The following is a 21,496-nucleotide window of genomic DNA, read 5'->3' as shown; positions in this document are numbered from 1 at the left end:
AGTTTAATTGGTTGTGTGATAAAACGGTTGACCGGTCACTGTATCAGCAGCTCACAGCAGGGACATACTGTGCGGTAATTAGCGAACGTTTTGTAGAGAAATGAAAACAGGACGCACCTCAACAATTATTTGCACTGGCACACATGCTCCAAAATATATTTTAAGGGTCACACTCGTTAAATTTAGGGAGTATATGCGACTAAAATGGTCGCAATTTCGAGCCTTGGATGAGATCTCGTGCCACAAGATCTCACGATATTAAAATGTGACGAGATTTCTCATTGAGGTGAAAAGCTGTCTCGCGATCTCGCCATGACGGAGCATGAGGGTGAAATTAACAGAATTTGCTACTGCTACGTTTACATTACATGCCTCCACTGTCATTTTGCTTTGTTTTTATAGAAGTAAAAACTATTTAATTCAGTTAGATAACGGTCGCTTCAATTGCTCTGCTCTGCTCATCCAGCATGAGCTGCAGAGTCGCACACAGTGCAGCAGGAATCACAGTTCACTGATCACATAACAGGAGTAAGGTGAGATGACTGACAAGACCGTGGCGGAGGATTTGTTGCGCACTGAGCCTAAGCGTCAGATATATTTCTTATCTTGTAGAATGCGTGCTTAGGACCACCGCTCCCTATACACAGAGTACGTGCGATCGCAAGCAAAAGTAAAACACGAGCTCCCTGATGCGTGCAAATTAGGCTACATGCAATAGCCTGTCCCCCAATATCAAACCTATCTTAGGCTGGGCTGTTTTAACCACCTTTTAGCTCTGGTCTCTGTTTGCACTTTGAATATTGAGAGAGTACTTTGATTATGGTTGCACTTATAGTTTGCACTTAATAAGACTAAGAAAAAACATTTATTTTTGTTATTTGTATTTTTTTATTTCTATGTGCAATTTGTGGAAAGGAGTTCAGTTAAGAGGTCACACACAGCCTCAATCAGAAGTTCTGAAAGCTCATAATTCATGTACAGTAAAGTCTGAAGAGACTTGTGTGAAATCATACAGGAGAGAAGCCAGTCAGTTGAGTTTGTGGCAAAACCTTTTACAGTGCTTATATATTGTTTTCTTTCAATGCATATGATAATTTATACTCAGAAAGTAGAACTGAAATGACATTCATTACATTCTTTAAAACATTTCAAAATGCACCTGCAGAGTATTTTTCCAGTCATGAATTTTGTCATTGATGATTTCTTAAAAATACTGTGCAAAAATCTCGTCTCGTCTCATTCTTGTGAACCCAATCTCATGTCTCGTCCTGTCTCGTGAGCTAAGTGTCTCCTCACATCCCTACAATTCACATATCAGCCTCTCTGAAAAAGTCCCTTATTCACTGTGACTGAATACAAGTTATCTATGCTTGGGTGGTTTAGTTGTACTTAGTATTCATTTTCTTTAGTTTGATGCTGTCATTCTAGTGGACGATTGTCTTTACAGAGTTATATTTATATGATGCAGTCTTGTAAGAATAATTCTGCTTGTTTGAGAAAATGTTAATTACAGGTATGCTTCCCAAATAAAGTTAAAACGAAGTCATGTTTCACTGAGGAAATCTGTTATGACTTTGAGCGATTTGCTTTCTGAGTCTGATTCAAACAGCTTACTAACAAGGCTGTTTCATGAATCTCTTTGATTGACTCAAAAAAAATCCAAAAAAAAAAAAAACGGTTCATAAGAGTCATTTTATGTGAATCGGACATCTCAGCTCATGCTGTGCTCGTGCAGGAGACACTAGGTGTGTTCAACTTGATGCGGCGCTGCCAGACTGATCGGTGTATGACATCAAAGTACCGCTAGAGCAATTAGAGAGCAGACAGCTCCGTATGCTTTCGAATCACGGTACTTTGATGTCATACACTGATTGGTCTGCGCAGCGCCACTTCATGTGCAATTTTTACCTAAGAAACAATTACGATTTATGATAATATTTGATAATTCTGAGAGCACGTGAAGGCAGCATTATATGTTCAGCAGCAGCTGTGGCCAAATATGAAAACACACAAATTAAAAAGCACAAATTGATTTCACATCTATTTTTAGAGGTAACTATGGACTATTTTCCCCTCAAAAGTCTTTTGCTCCACTCTTTTTAAAAATCAAAGCTTCAAGGGAGACATTTGCTTGTGACACAGTGATTCTGTCCTTTGGTCTCATTTAAACAAATGAGAATTGGAGTTCTTTGATGTTGTCGTGAGAACCGGTGACAGTTTGCTGTCTGCAGCAATCTTCTTTTACTTTTCTATGAAGCATGATGTGCAAAGTCATCAGCAAACTGTGGCTCTCCAGTTCTGACTCCCTTTGCTCTGAGTCTAACCCCAATCATGCTCCCACTGCTGCTGAATAAGCAACTTCCACTCCACTTCGATTGATCTCTCGGTAAGCCACGAGGATTTTAATCAGGATCATTGGTCAGAGATCTGAATTGCAGGGGCAGGCTTCTTCATTACATTGAGGGACTGTCGTATGAGTATGCCGCTGTTCAGGCATGACTGATTCAAATGCAATAAATTTTGGCTGCAGTTCTAGTTCATCACTATGCTTTTTTGGACTATTTTAAATCATTCAGTCCCTTGAAGGGATAATCCACCCAAAAATGAAAATTCTCTCATTTACTCACCCTGATCCTTTCCCAGATGTATATGCCTTCATTCAGTGGAACGCAAATTGAGATTTTTAGAAAAAATAATCCATCTCTGCGAGTCCATATAATGCAATGGATGCAACCCTCAAAGTTGACGCTTCAAAAGTAGGGATGCGATTCACGATGCGATACGATACATGATACTTGTTTCACGATACGATTTTCTCACAATTCTTTTTTACAAAATTAAATTTAAGACAAATTATAAATGAAAAAGTATTATTTTATTATTTCTAAGACAAAATGCTGCATATTTCTTTGTGAAACCGAAATATCTTGGGTCAAATAACAAAACTAAGTTTAAATTTTAGAAACAAATCTCAAAAAATTCCCTCCAATTAGATCTTCCAATGCTGTTTTCTCGGGAGGAGGTTTGTTTCGGCTCAGCTCCTGCTGTGTCTGTCTGGTCAAGAGGCTGTAGATATAAAAAGTAAAATCTAAGTACAAAAGTGACAGAGGTTTCATATCGCTGTGAAGGCAAGATTTTAATATTTGCTATAATTTGTATCTTTACACTTTCAAGAATGACTTATAAACACATTTAGAAAAATATGCTATAATAATTTGCATGTTATTAAAAAATCCAGTAACATTTTACAGTAAGGTGTCATGTTAACATTATATTACATAACATGAACTAAAAATGAGCAAACTTACATCCTTTCGCGAACGTTAGATGAGGCAGACCAGAATAACTTTCTACGACGGAAAACGACCGTCTCTTTTGCCATGAAAACACAGATCTTGGATTCGTCGCCGACTGCTATTAGTGTGTATTAGTGTGTTATTAGTGTATATTAACATCATCTTGTGGTATCTGCACCTTAACGCTTTCATTTTTAGTCTTCGCAAATGCCGCCAATCCTGCATTTGAATGAGGATGGGTCGTCCTTAACATCAGCGCTTACCACTGCTGTGCTTGATGCTCGAATTGCTTGCTGCTCTCGTGCCTGTAAAGCGCGTCACCGTAATCAGCTTCAGCGACAGCGCCCCTGCGGTTTAAAATGTGTATCGCGATTCGTTTAACATCTCAACCGACTTGAATCGTCACATATTTTCATCGATTTTCAACCGTCTCGCGGTGCATCGTTACATCCCTATTCAAAAGACACGCAGAGTCTCACTAGCTGCGTGTTTGTGTCATGTTTTCACATGGCACATGGCTTGTGATTGTGTTCATAGGCCATGTGCTCTTGTTTTTTGTCAAGTTTGGTGTGAGCATAGGCTTGTCATGTTTGTTTCTATGTGCCATGTGCTCTCCTGTCTATTGTCTTAACCCTGCCCATAGTGTTATCTGATTATTGGTTTAGTTGCCCTCCCTTGTTAGCCTTCTTGTTTGCTGCCCTATTTATTCTCCTTGTGTATGCAGTCGTGTGCCAGTTTGTCATCAAATGCACCCCTTGTGTTCTATCCCTGCTGTATCAAGCCCTGTCTTGCTTATCAGTTTGTTTCATAACGCTCTTATGTCATGCTTCACAACATGCTGACATTTACGTCAAGCATGAAGTCATGAACGCATGTGTACATGTATGACAGTTTGCCGGAAGCCATGGTTTAAAATGTTAGTATTTTTCTTACACACCTATCATTTTGCTTCAGAAGACATTGATTTATCAGCTAGGGTCATATGGATTACGGCTGTGTTCATCAACCTTTTGACCGTGTTCAATTATTTTTCTAAAAGTTTGTGTACATCTGAAGAAAGAAAGTCATACATCTGAGACACCATGAGGGTGAGCAAATGATGAGAGAGTTTCACTAAGTTAGTGAAAGTTTTTTTTTTTTCCTCAGTTCACTAAATTACCAAAAGCAAACATTTCTTTGAAGTCATAATCCCAGACTTTGTCACCAGGCAGGGATGTCATGAAGCAAGAAAGATGAGTTTGCGACCAAGACCTTTTTAGAACAGACCATTTGTCACTGTCAATACTGCAAACAAACTTCATGAAGTTGTTTGCTGTGCAATGGCCATAAAGCTTCCACCTACGGATTGTATTTGGGTGATAACTTGGCATCAAAATGTGTTAGACCAGTACTATTCCTCCTCTGGCTCAATTTGTGGAAGAGTAGAGCAAAGCTGTGTTGGACAGATTGTTTAGCAGGCTATTTTGGACATTATGTGTTTGCTTTTGCATCTGAGAACTAATTATGAACATGCTCATTATACTCAATTCACCAATAACTGTGAATGTTTTTGAAATCTTTAATGGACCATTTATCCATGTACCAGTTTGTCAACCAGACCATACTTTTCACCAAGCAAATACTCAGAACAGACATAGAATAATAAACAATAAATTCAGTATTACAATAGCATTTTTGGTAAATTGCATAAATTGTGTTTCATTATTGTTTCGCAGGAGTATTTTTTCTTTATCCGTTTGTCAAGTTAAAAAATATGTAATTGGTCATTTGGCAACTTTTTGGCAAAGTGTTTTGTTAATTTATTATTTTATAGTGGTCCCTCTAGAGTATTAATTATTATTAATAGCATTATCATTACAAGCATTATTCCCCTCTGACATTGCATTTAAACAAACTGCTTGGTATTGGCAGTCAGACAATAAAGTGCTGGTTTTGATAGGTTTTCTGAATAGAAACGGGCATGCAAGACAGTGCATACTAACCATCCTCTCTCTGATTTCTCTTATTTGTTTCTGATGACAGGTGGGGAAACAAGTGAGTTGCAAATTGCAAGGGGAGAGAATAAAGCAATAATAAAGGATTTTAATCCCAGGAAGGAGTATTCAGTCAAGGTTATAGCTGTGAGTGGAAACCTGCACAGCCGAGCACTTCAGGGAAAATATACTGGTACGAAATACCTTGTTTCTTTGAAGCAATCCCACTGAAACAGATTGCAAGTGAAAATAATGTGTTTGATTGTAGCCTCCCGTGTGTTTTACGACAGCATTGAAAAATAAAAATATCATTGCCTTGAAATGAACAGCTTCAATTGTATATAGTGACATTCTATATACAAAATATATAGGGCTACATGTTTGCGATTAGTTGAAATATTGGTATAGATATATATTTATTTATTTATTGATATATGTATCAGCAGAAGACCAAAGCAGTGATGGAGACACCACTCAACCTCAAAATCTGAAAGAAGCTGGACCTGTGGAAGAGGGCAATGAGATCTCAGGAGGTGAGGCCAAAGTTTAACCTAATTTCTCTCTGGTCTTGGGAGAATTTGTTGAGAAATGTTTGAGTTCATATTGAAATCTCTGATTTTTGATGGCAAACTTCCCTGCAAGATGCAAGATATCTGCAAGATGAGATATTAAAAAGATCTCTCTTGTGATTTTTCTTTCCTATGGGTTCTTCTCTCTTGTGGGTCTGGCTTTCATCTTTCTTTTCTATGTCACTTCTTTCTTTTTTCTAAATTTTTAACATTATAAGCTATATGAATTTCCCCATGCGGTCTTCTGAGGCTTATTATTGCTGTTTTTCCAGTGAGAGCTGCTCTCCTGTCAAGATATTTCATCCACGGCACTGTCAATGAAGTATAAGAACCCAAACTGGCTGAAGTTGCAGAGGGCACCTCTCTGTAGGTCCCATCTATGCCAGTTTAAATGTCCCTGGCATACTTGACAAAATGAGCATGTTCAGGAAGTCAAAGTCAAAGATGATGTTCCTGTCTGAAAGTATCCGCTGGAGTCTCTCAGGGCCAGACCTCAGCCACAACTCAGTCAAATATCACAGCAATTTGTTACAATTCTGAAGGTATTATGTACACAAAAGTATCCATGCTGGATTTTTGACCAAAATGCAATGTACCGATGAAACCGAGAAGGATGAATACGAGGGTAAGGTTACTGAGCTCATGGTTGACTTGTCTCCAGCTCCTCTCAGTTGGCTTTTTGCTGGACTCAAAAGAGAGATTTGGCTTTGTTTAGATGTGCACACTGATGTTTAGTGGGTGTAAAAACAGCCCAGGCTTCTTGGAGGCTGAAATGTGCTCTTGAGTGAAAGCATTTAACTCTGGTCCCTCTGTAGGACGGCAGCTTTTGTGCTACGTGGTCTCGCATCTGTTGTTCAGAGTCTTTAATTTAGGACACCTCAGTGCGTCTGCCAAATGGCAGAGGTTTTAAATTGGTATGGCTCACACAGACCTTTGCGTTCCCTTTTTCCTCTTCAGAATACCGTCAGAGTGGGCAGGATTTGGCACACGGACTCCAAGTGGGTGGTGGAGCTCTGATTCCGTTCAGTTCTGTTAAGACTGACTGCACGCTTTGATAATGACTGAGCACTAATTTGATTCTCTGCTTAAGATCTCATTAGCACAGAATAACAATGAAATAATGTTTCAAACCAAGAGCTTGATGATGGGAAGTACCACAAGGGGGTTATCTCTGGCACAAGGCTTATCCAGACAGATAGATGATGTCCTGCTCTCTGCATATGTGTGTGTGCTGGTGGGTTGGCATGGTGGGCTATCACAAAATCAGAGTCGCCTTTGATGTGCCATCCCTGGGAATGTGTCCAAGCAGACAGAATGAAAGTAAATGGCTATCTGAGCATCCGTGCCATCAGTGTGGGCTGTGAAATGGGACTTTGAGCTCAACAAAAAGGTCAAATTTTTATATCTCTCTCAATCCTCTTATTCTCAAATGAGCGTTTCCAGTAGCAAATTAAAAGGTGCCATAAACACAAAGCTGTTGCCTTTTTTCTTCTCACCAAGCACATCTTTACGAGATGTCTGTAATTGTGATTCATGCGCAACATCTGTGGATATAAATGGGGAAAAGAAACAAATTGCAGCCAGCAGTGTAAATGACAACTTTGCAGTCAAAAGAACAAACAAATACTCAAATGGCAAGCAGTAATATTGATAATTCAATACAAATCTTTTACAGATGACTACTAGTTAATAATCATGACCCATTTTTATACACTATCATCCAAAAAAATTGGGGTCTGTAAGATTTTTCTAAAAAGATTTTTTAAAAGAAATTATTGCTTTTAATTCAGTAAGGACACATTAGTAAAGACATGTATAATGTTACAAAAGATTTCTATTTGAAATAAACGCTTTTCATTAAAGAATATATCATGGTTTCCACAGAAATATTAGGCAGCAAAACTGTTTTCAACACTGATAATAATAAGAAATGTTTCTTGAGCAGATGATTTTTGAAGGATCATGTGACTCTGAAGACTAAATTTAATGCTGCTGAAAATTCAGCTTTACCATCACAAGAATTAATGAAATATAAATTAAAATAGAAATAGAGAAGTTATTTTAAATTGTAATAATATTTTACAATAATACTGTTTTTACTGTATTTTTGATTAAATAAATAAAACCAAAAACTTTTAAAAATCTTACCGACCCCAAATGGTACTATTTATATTTAGCCATTATGGCATCAAATATTGGAAAAGACAGTGAAGAAGTAGCAGAGATGTTTCATTTATCCCAGTGACTCAAATAATTAGAATCTGTTCATCAAAAAGATTTGTTCACTGAGTTGTTCAATGATTCTTTCTTCAGGTTTCGTTGCAAGTAGGTGACAACACTGCTAAAAATGCTTTTCTTACTTAGTATTTTTGTCTTGTTTCCAGTCTAAATATCTAAAAATTCTTAAATCCAGATGCTTTTCTAGATATGACATACTGTAATTAGCAACTGCATGCCCCATTGGCAGATAATTTTGCTTATTTTAAGCAAAAACTCACTTCATTATGATTTTTTTCCCCCAGAAAACAATAAAAATATCTTATGTCATTTTACTTATCTAATAAAAGCATCTGTATTTAAGAATTTTTAGATGACTGGAAAGAAGACAAAAATACTAAATAAGAAAAGCATGAAAAAATGTGTGTTATGAGTGATTGAATCGTTCATTGAGGACTGAAACAATGACTCTTTAGAGTCATCGTTTTCCCCACAAATGACAACAAAGCAAATTCCAATATTAAAGGGATAGTTCACCCAAAAATGAAATTTATCCCATGATTTACTCACAAGCCATCCTAGGTGTATATGACTATCTTTTTTCAGACGAACACAATCGGCGATATATTTAAAAATATCCTTGCTCCTCCAAGCTTTACAATGGACATGGTTGTGAATGGGGGGGTCACATTTTGAATAAAAAAAAAAAGCATCCATCCATCATAAATATAATTCATACGACTCCAGGGGGTTAATAAAGTTCTTCTGAAATGAAGCGATGTGTTTTTGTAAGAAAAAATCCATATTTAAAACTTTATCAATTCAAATAACTAGCCTTCCGGCAGACGACCATACGCGATGTATGACGCAGGATGTAGGAGAATCGTACACTTAGACGCTTCTCGCAGTTTAAACAAATATGGCTGGGCAACAAACTCAGGCTTCTCTTCTCTTATATCAAAATCCTCCAACATTTAACTTTAAAATTTCTCATTTTAGACTTCTAATTCATGACAGGTGTTTGTTTTGCTCTATCCTCTGCGCTTCCGCATTCGTTATTACATCATGCGTCAGGTCAGAGTTCACTCTTCTGCTGCAAATCGATGTGTACGGCCGTTAATAAAGTTTTAAATATGGATATTTTTCTTACAGAAACCCATCGCTTCACTTCAGAGGGCCTTTATTAACCCCCTGAAGTCGTATGGATTACTTTTATTATGGATGGATGCATTTTTTTTTTTGGCCTCAAAATGTGGCCCCCCATTCACAACCATGTCCATTATAAAGCTTGGAGGAGCAAGGATATTTTTAAATAAATCTCCGATTGTGTTCGTCTGAAAGAAGAAAGTATTCAGACCCTCTTAAATTTTTTACTCTTTGTTATATTGCAGCCATTTGCTAAAATCATCGAACCCAATAGAATCAAGTTCATTTTTTTTCCTCATTAATGTACACACAGCACCCCATATTGACAGAAAAACACAGAATTGTTGACATTTTTGCAGATTTATTAAAAAAGAAAAACTGAAATATCACATGGTCCTAAGTATTCAGACCCTTTGCTCAGTATTTAGTAGAAGCACCCTTTTGAGCTAATACAGCCATGAGTCTTTTTGGGAAAGATGCAACAAGTTTTCCACACCTGGATTTGGGGATCCTCTGCCATTCCTCCTTGCAGATCCTCTCCAGTTCTGTCAGGTTGGATGGTAAACGTTGGTGGACAGCCATTTTTAGGTCTCTCCAGAGATGCTCAATTGGGTTTAAGTCAGGGCTCTGGCTGGGCCATTCAAGAACAGTCACAGAGTTGTTGTGAAGCCACTCCTTCGTTATTTTAGCTGTGTGCTTAGGGTCATTGTCTTGTTAGCAGGTAAACCTTCGGCCCAGTCTGAGGTCCTAAGCACTCTGGAGAGGGTTTTCGTCCAGGATATCCCTGTACTTGGCTGCATTCATCTTTCCCTTGATTGCAACCAGTCGTCCTGTCCCTGCAGCTGAAAAACATTCCCACAGCATGATGCTGCCACCACCATGCTTCACTGTTGGGACTGTATAGGACAGGTGATGAGCAGTGCCTGGTTTTCTCCACACATACCGCTGTGGAGAAAAAGTTCTATCTTGGTCTCATCAGACCAGAGAATCTTATTTCTCACCATCTTTAGCAAACTCCATGCGGGCTTTCATGTGTCTTGCACTGAGGAGAGGCTTCCGTCGGGCCACTCTGCCATAAAGCCCCGACTGGTGGAGGGCTGCAGTGATGGTTGACTTTCTACAACTTTCTCCCATCTCCCGACTGCATCTCTGGAGCTCAGCCACAGTGATCTTTGGGTTCTTCTTTACCTCTCTCACCAAGGCTCTTCTCCCCCGATAGCTCAGTTTGGCTGGACGGCCAGCTCTAGGAAGGGTTCTGGTCGTCCCAAACGTCTTCCATTTAAGGATTATGGAGGCCACTGTGCTCTTAGGAACCTTAAGTGCAGCAGAAATTTTTTTGTAACCTTGGCCAGATCTGTGCCTTGCCACAATTCTGTCTCTGAGCTCTTCAGGCAGTTCCTTTGACCTCATGATTCTCATTTGCTCTGACATGCACTGTGAGCTGTAAGGTCTTATATAGACAGGTGTGTGGCTTTCCTAATCAAGTCCAATCAGTATAATCAAACACAGCTGGACTCAAATGAAGGTGTAGAACCATCTCAAGGATGATCAGAAGAAATGGACAGCACCTGAGTTAAATATATGAGTGTCACAGCAAAGGGTCTGAATACTTAGGACCATGTGATATTTCAGTTTTTCTTTTTTAATAAATCTGCAAAAATGTCAACAATTCTGTGTTTTTCTGTCAATATGGGGTGCTGTGTGTACATTATTGAGGAAAAAAAAAAGAACTTAAAAGATTTTAGCAAATGGCTGCAATATAACAAAGAGTGAAAAATGTAAGGGGGTCTGAATACTTTCCGTACCCACTGTACACCTAGGATGGCTTGAGGATGAGTAAATCATGGGATAAATAAACTAAACCTTTAATAGTTGAATGTTAAGAATGAATATTAAGAATGAATAAAGAGTTTCAATAACGTCCACATGTCATTTTAATTATGTATGTTCATCAGTCATTTTTATCGCTCATTCAGACGCAAAGTCAGCCAGTCTCTGAAGGCAGAAAACCAATCAGGTACTTCAGAGTGAAAAAGTGAACGAGAATGATTTGTTCATTTTAAAGATTCATTCGAAAACACTAGAAACAACATGCAGCAGTTATGATTGTTTAATGAGAAAGGTGATCAGAATGCAATTTCCGCTGTCTGGGCGTGATAGTCTTTGTCTGGGCTTGCTGGAAAAGGCGGCGGGGGTTAGCGGTCACGTCTGTTTCACACAAAGCTCCCTTCTCCCACCTCCCTGATAACAGTGTGGGAAGAGAAGCCTGATAATGGTCTTTTCTGACCTTTTTTTGTCAGAGGGCAGGGCACTGGACTAAGATGAGAAGGCTGTTATTTAGGAATTCAGTACCTGTAGCCACTGTAATCTAGAAAGAGGTGATATCACCCCCTGAGAGAACCCAAGGTGACTGTGCTTTACTTCACCTCAGATGACCTTTTTTCTAATGAAAATCGGCCTCACCTGATGGTATTTTTAATGTGAGGTTTTTCGCAGAGGGAGGTGCTTTTAATAAGGGATCGTTGGTGTAGAACATTATTCTTGGAGGTGCTGTATAAGGTGCAGAGATGGCTGTCCTTTAAGGCGCTCCGCTGCCCTGCATTAGGGTGTGCGACGCACTGGGAATGCTAATAATGTCTATTTTGGCTCCGGTCTCAGGTGGCAGGCTGCTGAGGTTAGCAGTGATAATGGCGAAGCTATGGATCTTCCTCACAAAGAGGAAGGAGCTCCAGGACTTCCTCTGAAGGAGACTTTCGGAGTGTGACGTCTTATCTTGCCCAGCGGCCCGCCGGTGGAGTGAGCCGATAGGCAGAGCGTGTGGCAACCGCAGCTGCAAAGAAGCTGCGCGTCAAATCGCAGATAGACCACTTTTTGGTGTGTCAGCTGAACTACAACTTAAAATGTGCTGCTTAGTGTTGTGAAATACACATACGTCTGGAAATGCTTTCAGGAAAACTTTTATATGAGTACAGCACATTAAATGACATTAGTATATGCCATACCAATTCATTTAAATATTAATCACGGATTTATGCATTCTTCAGTGAGGCTGTCAAACGTGCGTCGCACAACTTAATTTACACAAGTAGGATGTTTCTGGATCAATATCTGTTGTTGTTGCTATGAATAGCCTGCCCTATCCCTACTACTTAAACACAGGCAATGATTGGTTGTTAATAAGGCAATCAAAGAATATTGATCAAGGAAGCTGTCAAACATGGTCACAGTGATTTCTACAGTACTGGTAGTACAGAGTAGCAAAAAACTGATTAATTCAATAAGGGACTGTGTTCAGACGCATATTATTTTGCATATTAGCTTTTGTTCTGATAAAGAAATTAATGTAATAATTCAATGATTGTAATTGATTGCTTTTAATAAGTAATGTTATTGAGAATCATTACATTTTACTAGTTCAATTTAATTCTGGTTCTGATACCTCTTAACCATCCAATAAATTATTATTATTATTATTATTATTATTATATTATAAACATTTTTAAAGATGAATGATGGCAAAAAAATAAATAAGTTTTAATAATATTTCTGTTTTAAATAATTCTCAAGGAAAAATATTAAAACAAAATAGTATCTTTTATTCATTAATTTATTTTTATAATATACCACTAAAAAAACAGCCAAATATGTATATTTAACTACATGTTGTCATATGAACAACCAATTAAAATGTGTTAGATTCACTAAAAATAACCAACTTATAAGAGTCATTCATTCAGGAATCATTTAGACCAGTGTTTCTCAACTGGTGAGTCACAACCCAAAAGTGGGTTGTAAGACTGTTTTGGGTGGATTGTGGCAAAGACAAGATATAGAAAGATGGTTCACTCCTATTAGTTATGAATGGGAGAAACTGCAATGCGCAATATGGCAGAATACGTCCCGCCTTTTAAGTAAAAGAGCCAATCGCTGATTGATAAAGTCATTGCGTCACTGCAGCTGCCGTTAGAGGCTCCGGTTCCCATAGAATCCTGAGGCTAGCATGAAAAATAAGCTTTTTTAACACTATTTGAGCATAAGAAACGACATTTATGGGCCAGTTCATGTCAGATTTTGTTGCTGATTTGAAATATGTTATTTAATTGTGAGTTCAGCAAGCAGTTTTTGAGATTTTAGGATTCTCCCATTCAAATAGATATGACTTGGTCTTGGATGCCTGAAATAGCTGCCTGGGGACGTTGCACATATGGCCGCTGAGTGAACAGACTTTCCTTGAAAGGGACTTTTGTTGTGGAATGTGTAGTCAAAGAAACAACAACAACAACAAAAGTTTTCTGATGTAAAACTTTTATTTTGAAAGACATGCGTGAAAGCTGTAGACTCTTCTGTTAGACGCTGTTAAAGAGTGCTTGAGGAAAACGCCGTCAAGATGAGATGTTTACAGACTGTATGTCAGTATTCTAACACTATTTTCATAACTTGTTATGAAATAAAAAGTTTCTCACCTCAGAAAAATTTACTTTCCTGCCATTTCAGACATTATAGACTTTGATTTTTTTAACAGGAATGAAAGCCAGAATGTGAGCGATAGACATCTTTTCAGTGGGTTGTACTGTTATTTTAATGTGTTTTTGGTTTGTTCTCCTGCCGAAACACTGCAAAAATATCTTTCCAAGACATTTCTGTAAAATCTCAATACATCATGAGCTGTGAAAAAAAAAAAAAGAAGTGATACAGCTTTTTACATTGGATGCCATTGAAAACACCATGGCGCTGCTCTGAATAAGATCTATACTGTGTTCGTGGCACATATTTTAACATTCATATATATATATATATATATATATATATATATATATTCTTATATATATATAAGAATGTTAGAATTACGTAAATTTCCTGTGACAGGTAGGTTTAGGTATAGTGTAGGGAAGGACTAAAGTGACTTTTAAGATTTTGTCAAACATTCTTATATATGATTTTTAAGATGTTGTCTTTGTGGGGTCCGACTGAAGGACCCAAAAACGTCAAAATTCCTGATCTTACTATCTTAGTGGGGTCATTTGGACCCCACAAAGTAGTATAAACAAGGATGTGTGTGTGTGTCAACCATTTATAAGGAATAAATTTGCTTGGTTCAAATTCCTAATAATTTGGGTTGCGGCTTAATGATGATGGGAAAATGTGGGTCCCACGGCCAAACCAGTTGAGAACCACTGATTTTAGACTACACTGGTCATGCTGTATCATTTGAATTCACTAAAAATAACCTACTCAAAAGAGTAATTTGTTTAAGAGTCTGTATGTTTTTAATGTACGAAAAGAAATTATTCAAAAGTGTCCTTAGTTTGGGAATCAGATTACTCTGGTCATGCTGTATGGGTGATTCACTAAAAAGAACCTAGTCAAAATGGTAATTTGTTTAAGAATCTGTATGGTTTTAATTTACTAAAAGAACAGATTCAAAAGAGTCATTAGTTTGGGAATCAGCCTCCACCGATTGTGTGGTATGTTTTTGTTTTATTAAAAATAAACTACTCAAAAGAGTCATTAGATAGGTAATCGGACTAGACTGATATATGTTAAAGAATCTGTATGGTTTTGATTCACTAAAATAATAGATTCAAAAGAGTCATTCATTTGGAAATCAGACTACTCTGGTCATGCTGCAAATTTTTTTTTTTTTTTTTTGATTCTCTAAAAGAATAGATTTTAAAGAGTATTTCATTCTGGAATCTGACTTACTTGGAGTATGTTTCACGCTGTACATTCGATAGTTGCCACTGAATAAAAGTACAGAAAACACTATCAAACTATGTTGCCAAGTCTTTCAAATTCCAGGCCGATTGCTTGCTCTGCAGCCGTTCCCTCTTAATCTTGTGCTGATTAAGTGAGTATATGTGGAATCTGTTTAGTGATTAATTTGTAGTAGCACTGGTGTAATCACATCAGCTAGATTGCAAGAGAGAGTGCCGATCTTTGCCGTACCAGATGTGAAACCAAAGGCCATTACAGCTGCTTAGCTTCACACAGCTGCCCGCCTGGCCTTTTGCCCATACTAAGCAAACAAACACTAGATGGGCCAGCTGTTTATTAAACCCTGATTGAATTTTTCATTACAACTACAGTACTAGATCAGGAAGTCTACAAAAGGCCTGTTATAGCTATTAGGCAGAATCAGCATGAGTAAGGGATAAACCGCGGTTGGCTTCATTTCAATAGTGCTGTTTCGGTTATGGCCGTCTAGGGACCAGGGGTTTGGATTAAACTGAAGCTGTTAAGAGATTTGTTTTGTCTCTAATCTTTTGTCTCTTGTCTGCGATAGAAATACTTTTCTTTGAGCTCAGAACATTAAAGACGGGTCAATGTCCAATCCCACAGTGAAATTTGCTTTCTATGACCCTTTGTTTATTACTCTGTTACCATGCAACAGGTAAGATTGCTGTAATAGTACTAATAAATATAATGTGTTTTAAATACACAATAACCAGGTTTATGTATTTATCACAGATTGGTTTCAGTCTCAACTAATTTTAAACTAATTTTAAAATATTTTAACCATGAAAAACTGAATAATGTAATCAGACTTTACAAATACAATGTTGAAGCTCTGTTCAGATTAGTTTAAAGGATTAGTTCACTTTCAAATAAAAATTTCCTGATAATTTACTCAGACGTCCATGTCCTTCTTTCAACAGTCGAAAAGAAATTAAGGTTTTTGATGAAAACATTTCAGGATTATTCTCCTTATAGTGGACTTCAATTGGCCCCAAACGTTTGAAGGTCAAAATTAGAGTTTCAGTGCAGCTTCAAAGGGCTTTAAACGATACCAGACGAGGAATAAGGGTCTTATCTAGCAAAAAAATCGGCCATTTTCTAAAAAAAAAAAAAAAAAATGTATATGCTTTATAAACACAAATGATCGCCTCGCAAGTGCTTCTGCCAGACCGCCTTCCGTATTCTTCAAAAAGCTTACGCTGTATGTCCTACACCTTCCCTATTCAACTTACGGAAAAAACAGAACTGGCGCCGTGTTCATTTCTGTCCGAGCGATATTTTGGAAAAAATATTAGACCATTCACAGCATTTGAAAGCAATCATAAATGTTAGCCTGGTGTGTATGGCTCTGTTTGGCAAACAGGTACGCTATGTATATGGGTTTTTCACAAAAGATTAACATGACGGCACATGCTAGTCGATGAGTTGAATCAACTCCACAGCAACATAAATTTATCCATTAACCATTTTGAAACGTCCAGTTGCATTTTGTAACTTCTTCCTAAACCTCTCCATCAGTGTCTGACTCCGGTTTGAACACTGTAAGGCTGAACAACGTTACTGACAATCCTCATTTTGGCTGCGTGAGATTCTCCAGCTTTGTTGTTGTTGAGAAACCGAAGCACGAGCTGTTAAAGCTCCGCCCTCTTTTGGAAATTGGGCAGGGAGCAACAGCTCGTTTGCACACACAAAAACGGCATGTTTTTGCTTACACCTAAACAGGGGCAAATTTGACAAGCTATAATAAATGATCTGTGGGGTATTTTGAGCTGAAACTTCACTGACACATTCTGGGGACATCAGAGACTTATATTACATCTTGAAAAGATGAAAAGGGGCATAATAGGTCTCCTTTAAATAAAAACAAATAAGTTAAAATAGTTCATAATAAACTATGCCATGATTTTTTTGATTGCAGAAATCTTTCCTGTCTCTTACCGGTTTCATTTATGTACTGTATGGCTGACAAATGTGACCCTGGACCACAAAACCAGTCATAAGTCACACGGGTATATTTATAGCAATAGCCAACAATACACTGTATGGGTCGAAATTATCGATTTTTCTTTTATGCCAAAAATCATTAGGATATTAAGTAAAGATCATGTTCCATGAAGATATTTTGTAAATTTTCTACCGTAAATATATCAAAAATGTATTTTTGTAAGTAATATGCGTTGCTAAGGACTCCCGTTTGCGTGTCTTGCTTTAAGAGATAATAGTAACCGAAACCAAGTAGATTGCACAATAATTCTTTTTGCATACAAAATCAGAGACTTTACGCGTTCAGATAATGCCTCCAACATGCTCCTGTTGCGTTATTTTCACCCTCTAATGAGTCTAAACAAATTGAGTTTAAAACAAAAACAGCGCACAGGCGCTAACTGTAAACAAATGGCGATTTGACGTGGCAATTTGCTCATAGCTTCATGAAAATTGCACAGATCATAGATCATGGCACATCATTATTTACAGATTAAAATGAGCCCAAAAACAACATAATCCATTGTGGCGATCACGAGATATTACGCACGGAATGATGTAACATATTTGGCTAAAAATATGTCTCTCGTCTTTCCGGGATGCAATGTGTTATCCAATGTTCATGCTTATTTTCCAACGTGGAATAACACAAAATAGGTATCATTTTAAAGCTTAGAAACTCAGCTTTTTAATGCATCTATCCATTTTGATCAACCCTTAGTGCTGAGTAGTCTCTATAAAACCGGAGTATACCGCCCGCCGGCGCCACCTAGCAACGAAAACATTAATAATATATATTTATTTGTTTTTATCAGCAGTTTCTTAGCATGAGAATGTCCAATTGTAATGTAATTTATATTTTCTAAAAATTTAAAAAGTGTTATATCAAACAATACCTACCTTTCAACTCTCCTTGCTACAGTTTTGGAGTTATGAGTCTTTACTTTTGTGTTTGTCACTCAGAAAAAAACAACTCTAAAAATGCCTTCAGGTCTTCAAAGGCGATTTTCTCAATATTTTTTGCACCCTCAGATTCCAGATTTTCAAATAGTTGTATTTCGACCAAATATTGTCCTATCCTAACAAACCATACATCAATGGAAAGCTTAGTTATTCAGCTTTCAGATGCTGTATACATCTCAATTTCAGAAAATTGACCCTTAAGACTGGTTTTGTGGTCCAGGGTCACAAATATGCATCACATTATTAGTTATTTATTAATTTGTTTATATTAAAACTGTGTAATCCAAATGTATGGACATTTTATGTGCAATTCAAATACATAAATCTTAAATTTAGACCTATTTTCTTTTTTAATGTAAGCTTTTGTGTTATACTGTAGGTGTTCCAGCAGAAAGTAGAGGTAAATTACATCCCCCATACATGAGACTATTGCAGAGGGACACCCTGGTTCATGCCTGATTTAATATCCCTTCCTGTAATTAAGAGAGAGGGCAGCTCAGGGCCTGTGAGGCTCTGATGTAATCATCAAGAGTTGGTATGATGCCTGGAGAGCGGTATATTTAATCTGTGTGTGTGTGTATATGTGTGTGTGTGTGAATGTGCTTTTGCTGGGGTCTCAGCTGCAAACTTTCAATGAACAATTTTCGGATGAAGGGTTGCCGTTTACAGTGGACGTTTCACATTGTCCATGTTTCTCTTCCTCGAGCACACAGTGAGAATATGTAGAGATCCGACGGCTGTAACATTGTGAACGGTACATGATTGTGTCATTCTGATGATGAGGTTACTGATGTGAGAATAAATTGCATAAGACAGATCTTTTTGTGAGCGACATTTGCAAAATGCCTGTGGTAATGCGCTGCAAAAAATATACACATTTAAATCAGTATTTTTGTCTTATTTTCCAGTTAAAATATCTAAACAAGATCAATTTACTTAAGATATTAAGAATTATTCTTAGATAATATTTATTGAATTAAGTTTATTTTTTGCCCACCCCATTAGCTTATTTGATTTGTTTATTTCAGCATAAACTTAGATTTTTTTTAAATAAGATAATTTATAGATTTCTTTCTTACACCATTCAAAAGATTAAGCAACAAAATTATGTTTGGGGCCAGTAAAATTTTTCTTTTTGAAAGAAATTCAGCAACAATGCATTAAATTGGTACAAAGTGTTAGTAAAGTCATTTTTAAGGTTACAAAATGTTTATTTCAAATAAATGCTGTTCGTTTAAGCTTTCTATTCATTAGAGATTCCTGAAAAAAAGTGTCATGGTTTCCACATTAAAGGGTTAGTTCACTCAAAAATGAAAATAATGTCATTAATTACTCACCCTCATGTCGTTTCACACCCGTAAGACCTTTGTTAATCTTCTGAATGCAAATTAAGATATTTTTGTTGAAATCTGATGGCTCAGTGTGGCCTGCATTGACAGCAATGACATTTCCTCTCTCAAGATCCATTAATGTACTTTAATGTACAGAATGTACATATTTAAATCAGTTCATGTGAGTACAGTGGTTCAATAATAATATCATAAAGTGACGAGAATATTTTTGGTGCACCAAAAAATCAAAATAATGACTTATATAGTGATGGCCGATTTCAAAACACTGCTTCATGAAGCTTCAGGACCGTTATGAATCTTTTGTGTTGAATCAGCGGTTAGATTTCCAAATCAGCAAGTCAGCATTAGAATGATTTCTGAAGAATCATGCGACAGTAGATAATATAATATAATATAATATAATATAACATAATATAATATAACATAATATAATATAATATACATATAATATACATCTGTGTCCTATTTTGTTTCCTTTTCTTTCATTTTGCTCAAGTCAATGTCCCCATTCACCTCTCACCTTGCATATGACCTACAGGACGTCTGCTGTGTGCTAATGAAAGTCTCTGCTCAGGTGTGTGATGGGTATTTACAACGCACTGCTCTGGTGAGGTAATAAAACCTTTGCTCCAGTGCCGCCCACCAGGGGAAGCAGTAATAATCCAGCGGGGCATAACTGTGAATATATGTGTGGAGCTTGTCCTCTGCACAAGCGCCATTAAGCATCTGGGAGTATGATGTGTTGGTCCCTGTCCGTAAATTCATATGCCTGGGAGGAGAGTTTGGCAGCAATTCAGGGTCATTAAGATTTTAAATCTTGGATGAAATCTTCTTTAGGGAACAATGTAACATTATAATAAAAAGACATTGTGTTGAAACACTGCAAAAATCCATTTCTTAATCAGCATTTTTGTGTTCCAGTAAAAATATGTAAATCTTAAAATAAGTTAATATAATTTAACATAATTATTTTTTATTTTTATTTCAAAATATCTTGAATTAAGTGTATTTTTCTTACCCCATTAGAATCTTTTTTTTTTAAAGCATAAATCTATCAAAACGTAGGGACATTTATGCTGAAAACATTTTTTTACTCCTTTGGTAAATTGTGTTTTTTTAAATTCAGTGTATTAATCATTAAAGGTACACTATGTAACTTTCGGTCCTCTAGCAGTTAAAAAACAAAACTGCATGCATTTTGTGGAAGAACATTGTTTTGGTTGTGCTGCGTGACTTTGCAGATGAATATGGTACTTTCTCATTACTAAAAAAAGAGAGATTATCCTACTGCTCATAAAACATTCACTATTAGGCTTAAGAGATATAACCAGACATTGTACTTCCTTGAAAATAAATTCATGCACAGCACTACAACAACCATACACTGTAAACCCAAATAAGTTTTTTTTTTTTTTTTTTTTTTTTTTTTGGCAAAACTCAAAAAAATTGAGGCAATTTGTTACATCAAAATTTTTAAGTTAAGAAATTCAAATTTTAAGTAAACAGAACTGGCAGATTTTTATTTTGTATTCATACATTTTAATTGTCCTTAAATTGAAATATTTGAGTAAACTAATTCATACATTTAACTTAAAATTATCATATAATCTCTAAACAGTTGTATTAGTGGAAACTTGGCTAGTTATAACAAGCTCATTCAGAAAATGCTAACCAGCTAATTTGCTAACATGTTAACAATAACATGGTATAACACTTGCTGAATGCAATATAAGCAATATAAAGCATTTAACATACTTGCTCTCAAACCAAGCCACATGCACACTTGTCACCATGATGGTAGTTCTCCAAAAAACCCACATTAACAGAAATTATTCTAAATTAGCATAACAAAACATTAATCACTACTAAATCTCCTACTTAACATTAATCTTGCACAAAAAACATTATATAACACTTAATTTTAGCATTTACTCTCCTCTTCGAGTGCCATGGGCAAAGCATGCTGGGAAATAGAAATCCCAGCCCAGTTTCAGTTAAACTTATGTTTGTCTTAATTAAAAGGAATGAGTTCATAAAACTCAAAACAGTCCGATTTACTTAAAATATGTGAACTTGAAAAAAAAGAAAGTGCTAAATACTCATAAAAGTTAATTTGACTGAACTAATTAGTTTAATTTAAGTTTGTCCTACTCAAACTAATTAATTATTTTGAGTGTTAGGGTTTACAGTGTAATGAAATGACCCTTCACAATAGATAGTGCTTTACAATGAACTATTAGCGAGCTACATATGGCAATTTA

The 21,496-nt window shown here is 36.6% G+C and overlaps 1 protein-coding gene across 7 annotated transcripts in view; it reads left to right on the top strand.

The window, feature by feature from the left end:
* col14a1a (collagen, type XIV, alpha 1a) overlaps window positions 1-21,496 on the top strand; it is a 155,313-nt gene that overhangs the window by 9,524 nt on the left and 124,293 nt on the right. For 4 of the 7 annotated variants that reach the window (XM_051866485.1, XM_051866487.1, XM_051866489.1 and 1 more), the window contains exons 4-5: window positions 5,319-5,462; window positions 5,713-5,802. The exons of 2 other annotated variants lie outside the window; for them this stretch is intronic. In XM_051866485.1, the coding sequence (XP_051722445.1) occupies window positions 5,319-5,462; window positions 5,713-5,802 (234 nt within the window). The remainder of the gene's footprint in view (window positions 1-5,318; window positions 5,463-5,712; window positions 5,803-21,496) is intronic. One more of the 7 variants, XM_051866486.1, reaches the window with a different exon arrangement.

Source organism: Ctenopharyngodon idella, chromosome 16 (assembly GCF_019924925.1).
Source record: "Ctenopharyngodon idella isolate HZGC_01 chromosome 16, HZGC01, whole genome shotgun sequence".
Lineage (NCBI taxonomy): Eukaryota > Metazoa > Chordata > Actinopteri > Cypriniformes > Xenocyprididae > Ctenopharyngodon > Ctenopharyngodon idella.
This window is presented reverse-complemented; position numbering and strand designations above follow the sequence as displayed.